Raw genomic sequence first — 7,982 nt, 5'->3', positions numbered from 1 at the left:
CCCGTGTGTTGCCGGGGACGGAAGACCACGGGCTTTTGAAATCACCATGCAATGGTATTAGCGGGGAGGACCGACGGCACCCCAAAGCTCCGATGCCAGCGCTACCGGCGCGTATATGCTGCTACTATCTCACTTAGCCCTTACCCCGGTTAAGACTCGGGCACCTCTGTTCGGTCTCCACCGGCCTTGATAGATGCTTGCTGTCTGCTCGGCCATGTTACTCGCTACTTACAGGCGCTTTCAGAGGGGGGCTGCTGGCCGTTACGTTGGGTCTCGCGCCCGGCTTCCGGGTGTCGCGGCGGTTCCTAACGATGTTTGCGGGTCGGTGCACCGCGCGCTACGAACGAGCCGCCCGACCCCGCCAGACCCAGGAGCAAGGCTACGCTGCCGCCACGTGTCGGGCTGGGTTGCAAGACGCGCGCGGGACAGCCTGTCTGTATCCGGTCGCCGCGGAGAAACCCGAAGAGCCCGTGAAAAAAAATAATAGTTTCCGTATGCATCAAAGTGAGCATGCTTCTGTTCAGTGCTCCGGTCCTCGCCCGGCGCGCGCTGTTTTGTACACCTGGGCTTCCTCGATGTGACAACCGAACCTGGCTGGACGCAGCGAAGGCAAAGTTGCAGCTAGTTGTCTTCTATACTCACGGCGCTAGACAGCTCGGGCTGGCTGCTACCCAACTAGGAGTGTCAGGTACTTCATTTCTCCTATTTTGTCGTCCCTCGCGAATTCTCATTTATATCAAGGCAGCAGTCTAGAGGATCTGCGAGCCGCTGCGGGTTTCTGCGACATACCGCGTGGCGAATGAGAGAAAGCAGTTCGAGCGGTTTCTGCATTGGAACCCGGCCGCCTGTCAGCTGTTGCGCACCTCGATTTTTGTCGAGCCTACGAAAATTCAGAAGCTTCCAGACCGCCGAGACAGCGCTCACGCGACTTCTGTCCCTGGGCACCCTTCTAGAAGCTTGGGCGTCCAGCAATGAGTTTTTTCTCCGTCGGGCCCTCGCAGGAGGGGCAGTCTCTCTGCCCGCCATCCTCGGCAGATGACTCGAACACACAGCCGACTCTGCTTGATGGCGGAGCAAGCAGCGGGTTTCTTCATCATCGAGGTACTCTCCAGAGTGACAGTCCGGGCGGGAGCAGGGATCTGGATATAGACCACGACGGCAATAACCGCGACGACCTTCCTGGACCAAGCATCTGTCCATGTAGCAGTGGTCCGCAGAGTGCCCAAGCTCCGGTAACTCCAAATGATGACGACGCCGCTGGCGCTTCGAGAAATGAAGTTGGTACCAGCGACACCGAAATCCGCGACTCCGCACCGTCCGGAGGTGGACGCCAGTTGCACCAAAAACGGCCAGTGGGCGGAGCTGTGCTTGCTTCTTTAGGGGAGACTCGTTCGTTCTACTTGTCATCTACAGCTGCAAATTCATCCGACGAGGAGGCCAGCGTGGAAGAAGAGACGATAGCTAGTCCCCATAAACCCGAGTGTTCCCGTGCCATATCGAGCCCAGGAGAATGCCGGAGACGCATAGAGCCTGAGGAGCGCGGGGCAGCCCATGGGAGAATTACTGACGTGCCTGCAACGGTCAGGGGTGTGTCGCGAAGCTCTGGCGGGTCAGTGTGCAGTCTAGCCGTTCCCGAGCTCGAGTTGCAACAGTGCCCGGCAGTGAAAGCTCAGCCCGCCTGTAGCCACGACAGAGGCACTTCAGGCGATCTTACGGAGAGTTACTGCGGCCGGCCATCCGGCCCTCCATATACTGACCATTCCAGTGGCACGGCGGCAGATCTTTCTTTTGCGTCTTCCTGTGAGGCGGCCGTGGAAGCCATTGCAGAAGTTGATAGACTGATTCAGGCTGGGGCACGCGACGAAACGAAATCCCTAGTGGCTTCCACGGGAGACATCAGATTTATTCCAGGTTCACAAGATGGCTTGCCAAGAACTCAAGACACGGCCGTGCTTGTCGCTGCAACGCCGTTGGTTGTCGCGGCGGATGTAAACAACCGCGAAGATTGTGACCGCGATTTCACGTTCTCACGGGACCCTCTCCTGGACAACAACCGGTCTGGAGTGGCCCTTCATGGGGCACCAACAGCAGGTGGCGCTAGCGCTTCCCCGTCGCAGCCACTTACGCACATACCATGTCTGCACAATCCTGACACGTGGCGTCTCTCATTGATGGAGAAGGAGCATCAGGCGGATGACTGTCTTCACACTCGGGAAGGAGTGGGGCGCATATCTGCTTCGGAGCCTCTGAGTCGCATTTCGGTTTTTCCCCGCTTGCGGGAATTGTATTCGCCGGCAGTTCCCCAGACAAAGGGGAACCGCCTTGGAAGCGAACTCCAGGAAGGCGCTCTGCTGGAGCGGTCTCCGGGAAGCCCGTTGTTGCATGGGGAGCTGGTCAGTCGACAGTCTCGCGGAGACAGCACGTCAGGTCCTATTACGGACGAACATTCCGGTGCAAGCGGGCAGCCATGTCCTGGAAGAATCACGCCGCGTCAGCTTCGTGATGCTCCTAGTTTAGTCTACTGGGGTTACAGCGCTTCGTCAGCTTCCACTCCAGCGACGCAGCTAATCAGAATTCATCCGCTTCCAACAGCTTCCGATCCCCACCTCAGGCCTCAGGAGCCGGCACAGGAAAGGGAAGCTACAAGATCTCCGACCAACGACATCTCGCTGCATCGTGCTTCTCGAAACTACTCCCACAACAGCTCGTCCTCGGCAGTAGCGTCTCCGGATAGCCGTAATTCCGCGCCCCTGTTGAACTCCCCTTTGCATATGCCTTCTGTTTGGAATTCCGACTTGCCGTCTGGGCGCCCGTCTCCCCGGTCAGGGCTCTCCAATTCTGCTGTAGCATGTGCTCCACGACCGCCACCTCTGTTGGCGAACCCTGGAGTCGACTCCCTGAGTGCTTGTCCGCTGCTGTCGTCTCATTCTTCTGACACTGCATCTCGTTGTTCGCCGACCGCCTTACGAGTATCAATGACGGAACCCCAGTCAATATCGGACTTCCGCAGTTCGCCTCCTTCTACGCCGCATGCCTCGAAGACGCCCCTTCTCAGTCAGCGCTCTCCTGCTCCCCAGGATAAGCCTAGAAGGCCTTTCGGTTCTGGCGCCGCCCTGAGTCGCGGAGCACCCCTGCAGCAGTTAGGAAGAGGCCAAGGCTCGGGAAGTGCGCCGGAGTCCAGGAAGCTTGACAATCGTAGCGAGCGGGAGGCTGAGGACCAGGCTTCAACGGAGGCACTTAAAAGCAACGGTGATCATGTGGAAAACAAGCTAGTTGCCGTGTCCCCAGAGGTCCGTCCGAAAGAACACGGTGAGGACGTGGAAGAAGAGAAGGCGAAAGGAGAAAAACAAGAGGAAGTGAGATGCGATAGCAGAGAGCAGGGTGCTGGTCCGAGCTCATTTCAGGCAGTCCAGCAGAATGACGAGGACGAGGAGATGAAAGAAGTGAGAGAAATGCAGAAGAAACTCGAGGCAAGCATACAGAGGAGACGGGGAGAGCGGGAGAGGCTTCTCAGAGAAGAAGAGCAAGAAGAAGCGGAACTACGCCGCTTGATGGCTAGATTGGCGCAGAGAGGGAAAATGGTAGGAGATTCGAAGAGGGAGACAACCACTGAGCCACAAGAGCATCTCGGTGGTGACGCGGAGCCTGCGGCAGACAAAGAAAAGAGTTCATCGCAGGATGCAGAGAACTTGCTTCAGGGGGCTGTGTCCTGCCCGGACCACGATCGACCGGCCTCAATGGAAGACAGTAACCCCCCGCCTGCTGAGAAACAAGAGAGCAAAAACGCCGGCACCCTGGAAGAGTCGGAGGATTTGAGGAGAGAAGGGGCCCAGCCTGAAAAGGACGAGAAGAGTGAACTAGGCTCAGACAGGAGCAATGCTTTGCAGCAGCACAATCCGTACGTACAGGACGACCAACACAGTAGCAAAGAAGCTTCCAGGAGTCGCGAGCAGGAGCGTGGGGAACCGAATACTCAGGTGACCAGTTCCCCAGATGAGAATATTTCTGAGGACCTGGAGGCAGAAGCGCACGTCGACGACAACATGCCGGAACGCGCAGGCTGCGGGCGTCGCAGATCACAGAGCGCGCGAGAAGCTAGCCGAGACTGCGGGGAGCTGAGTGTCGATAGAAACACGAGACGTGTGGGCGAAGAAGAGACGGGCAACCCCATTCCTGGCCGGGCAAGAGCTCGGTGTGAGCCAACTCGATCCGCTGGTCGCTTGAAGTCTGGCGGGGGTTTCTCAGAAGAGCTCGATGCGAGTTCAGAAAAAGCTGACGCCTCGGCCGTCTCCCTTCACGTAGAGGACAGCCCCAGTCCCCGGAAACGCTCTTGTGAAGGCCTCGGCGGAAGTCGTCTTGAAGGGTCGCGTCTCGATCTGTCTTCTCTTGTGCGGCAAGGGGTTGACGGTTGCTTGCTTTCAGATAGCCGACGCGGGACGCCGAAGCACCACTGGCATGAGAAGAACGTCGATTCGTTCGACTCAGGCTCCTACGCGTATGGTACCACGATGCACTTGGACCACGTCTCCCCGGACTTCAGAACCATCAGCAGTCAACAATCTATTTCAACGCCATCAAACGGTAGAAACTGCTTCTCGTCCGAAGCGGATAAAATACATGCGCAGCGCCAGCTTTTCCTCGACACCCAAGTCAGTCACCCGGAGCCACTTTACTATTACAACACTTCCACCGACCAGACAGATCGCCTTCGAGAGTTCACCGGACGCGAGTACGACCGCTGCAGCCGCTATGTGGCGACCTCTCTTGGAGGGTTTCCTGGGAGCGGTACAACAGCAAGTGTCTATGAAAGCAACAGCCTTCCTGAGACGAACACTGCCAGTCCAAGGACAGAAGCGAACGTATCCGGTGTGTGGCACCCCTCGCATGTTGACACAGTAGCGTGCCCCGGCACACTGACGGACTTCGGCAATCGAACTCATTTGACTCCCGTCGCTACCCCCAGAGGTATCCGAAGCGACGTGAAGGCTGAGCAGGTTTTGGAGGGACAGATGACTGTTCGCGAACGCATTCATTACGTTCACAAAGGAGGTGGGACTGCCAGACTGCCGAAGCCGACTCTTCCTCCTCTCCCTCTAAGCTCTTTGCCTCAGCGGGTAGAAGAAACTAGGACCTGCGGCCCCAAGCATTTACCCAATAATTCGAGGATTTATCACACTGAATCCGTTCTGCAGCCCCAACCGCCCCCACGGATCTCCTCAACAACGAGCTCTACCGCTAATCTATGCCAGCCTCATGCGTATAGCCATATGGTTACAGCTCCTCTTTCAAGTGCCAGCGGCGCGACCGCGGTATATCCACATGCGACCAGTCTTTTGGGTGGCGCAGGAGGTACGGGCAGGACAATCACATCATCGCAGATTGGCACAACGTCCGCTGCTGAAGCGGTATTCCAGCGACACATCCCAGGAGCGTCAATTCTGCAAGATCAGCAAGCAGCTACCACACCTCGGAGAATGGTGCGGTGTGGCGCGGGCGGTCACGAAGTGTCCGCTGCCAGCCGGGGGAGCTGTCAACAGTATCCTGGATTTTACGGCGCGTCGTTTGTCACAGCTGGTGCTGGCTTGCAGTCTGGAAGTCTTTCCGCCTGTACATCACTTCCGCACAGAGAAGCATGCGAAACCACGACACTCCCCGTGTCTTCCTGTCATACACCTCGTACTGCCGGTCCCCATATGCCTTCTGAGCTAGGCCCTTTCGTGTCTGGCACTCTTGCTCCCGGGGACTTCAGGCCTTTCAAGCGTACCGTGCCTACAAGATCCAGGCAAGGCACCCGGCCCTCAACGCCGCGAACAGGGCGGCCGGCAGACGTCTCAGTGGCCACTGCAGCCGCCGCTTCACTACTTACCGCGAATGGCTATCCTGTCCACATGCTTCGCCAAGAGCCGGCTGGTAGGACGCCTGTCTGTATGCCACCATTGCTTCGGACCGAGAGGTTTTCCCATGACGCTGGTGTTAATGGAGGTCGTGGGAAGATTGGGCAGTTTTTCGAGGGGGCCACGAAGCGTCTTTTCGGGAATCACAAAGAGCATGGAGCAAGGTCAGTGACCCCCAGAGGAGGCGCGAGAAGAAGAAGCGAGCATGCTTCTGCCCCCATGCGCCGCTCAGCAAGTCTCGAAACCTTCTTAACCATGGTTGAGCCAGCCGTTCCGCTGTCAATCTTTCCTTCAGCAGCGGCGACACAGGAAAGAAGGGTGGTCGTGATCCCGAGTGAAACCCAGTCTCCCAACGTTCACGGGTCTACAGCACTGCCTCTGTCCCGCGTCCCTGTCCCGGTTCTCATTCATAGGCCTTCACCACGTTGGAAAGCAGAGACAGAGGATGATGATTCGCTATATGAGGATACCCGGTCTTCCAGGGAACCATGTCTAGTGGGAAAAGCGGCGGCCGCTGCGACAGGAAAGCTTCTGAATGTCGGTGGGAAGGTCATTGGTGAAGTAGGCAGTGTCGCTGCCGAAGTGGGTGGGACGGTCGTCAAACAGCTTGCTGCAATGCTCCAGGAGGGATTCAGTAATCTTACAGAGATAGGAATCCCCAGTGAGGAGACTCGGGGGATACCGCAAACACGTAAAACGGAATGGATGGGCGCGCCATCTCCAGGCAATGACGAACAAGCGTGGTTTTGGAGGCCCCACACTAGCCGGAGCAATCTGGTGCCGACTGAGCCTCCGACTGCCTCGGCTGCAACTCAGGCAAGTGAAGGAGGAACCGCGCTTACAAGCTCGAGACGCGGAAGCCGGATAGAATCCAGAAACAGGGGCACGCATGTCGGGGCAGATATCTGGGATGTTCAGGAGCCCGGACAGAGCTTACACTCCAAGGGGACAGCGTCTGAGTCTCCTGTGTGGTTCTGTACGAGTCCCAGCGTCGGTGCCGAAAACCACTTCGTATGCAGCAGTGAAACGCACTATCGCGTTGAAGCCAGGGACGTAGGTTGCAGCACGCGCAACTACAGCAGATACGCTATTGCCGCTCCTCAAAATGTATTTTCCCCTGTGCTCGTGACGTCCACTGTTTCACATGCTTCTCAACCGGACGAGACGCCCCACGGGCAAAGGCTCTCCGGACCGACCAGCTACGCGCGGAGCGGCCAGCATCCTGAGCTGCCGTGCTTCGCCGGTCAGCTTCATTCTGATGGAGGAGCAGCGCACGGCAGCACGTACAGAAGCGCTCTGCATCACCGCCAGCGAACGTCGGAGTTTGGGAATTCAGCAGTCGAGCAGGAAGTCCACGAGGTTAGTGCTACTTTGAGCGTGGCCACGGGGAAAGCTACTGGCAGAGACAACGTTTCAAAGGAATCTCAGGAAAGATCTCGGCGGGTGTCGGACGGGAGCTCGATAGTGACTCTGCACGGGGAGCGGCCATCTCAGGGCCTCTGTCGGGCTCGTGAGGTATACCAAAGCAAGCTTGATCCCGCTGCATCAGAAGCATACCGCCGGTGCAGCCCACCCTTTTCACAGGGGGGAGCTATTCTTCACGGACCACTGCCCAGCCGTGCATTAGTGTCGCAGGTTGCCAGCCACACGCAGGAGCAGAGGGGCGAGGCAAGCAAGCGACAGACTTCCGCTGGCTTCCAGGGTGGCCGTAACGTTTCTATTCCAGTAGGGGACGGAGCTTCAGAGAAGGCTGACTTGAAGGAGAAGATTGAGGCGTGCGACCGCATCGTGGGAAGATGGAAGGATCGCAATATGACCAAAATGTAAGGACGCTGCAGAACGTGTTGTGCTGATCTGCTGATTCATCGGGATCGAGGACAGCTTATAGACGTCAAGGCGTTACAGCTCGGTGTCAGCTCGTTAATTTACACCGCTGGTCTCTGCCCTTGTGCACGCGCAACCGGTTGGTATCTATGTACTGACAGAGGAGGCCTCGACGACACGTGTGTAGTGCATGTCTGGCAGACCTGAAGGTGCAACGAGCTACCCACTCGCATCGGCGTTGCCGAGGTTGCGACGTAGACACTT

At 57.6% G+C, this 7,982-nt stretch overlaps 1 protein-coding gene across 1 annotated transcript in view; it reads left to right on the top strand.

The window, feature by feature from the left end:
• Positions 1 to 450: 450 nt before the first annotated feature.
• Positions 451 to 7,982, top strand: part of CSUI_005096 (platelet-binding protein) — an 8,238-nt gene continuing 706 nt past the window's right edge. The window contains exon 1 of the mRNA XM_068065275.1: positions 451 to 7,982. This exon is cut by the window's right edge and continues 706 nt beyond it. Coding sequence (XP_067922750.1) covers positions 972 to 7,721 — 6,750 coding nt within the window. The 5' untranslated portion in view covers positions 451 to 971 and the 3' untranslated portion in view covers positions 7,722 to 7,982.

Source organism: Cystoisospora suis, assembly GCF_002600585.1.
Source record: "Cystoisospora suis strain Wien I chromosome Unknown contig_2449, whole genome shotgun sequence".
NCBI classification, from domain to species: Eukaryota; Apicomplexa; class Conoidasida; order Eucoccidiorida; family Sarcocystidae; genus Cystoisospora; species Cystoisospora suis.
The sequence above is the reverse complement of the archived record's forward strand: the minus strand, read 5'-3'. Positions and strand labels throughout refer to the sequence as shown.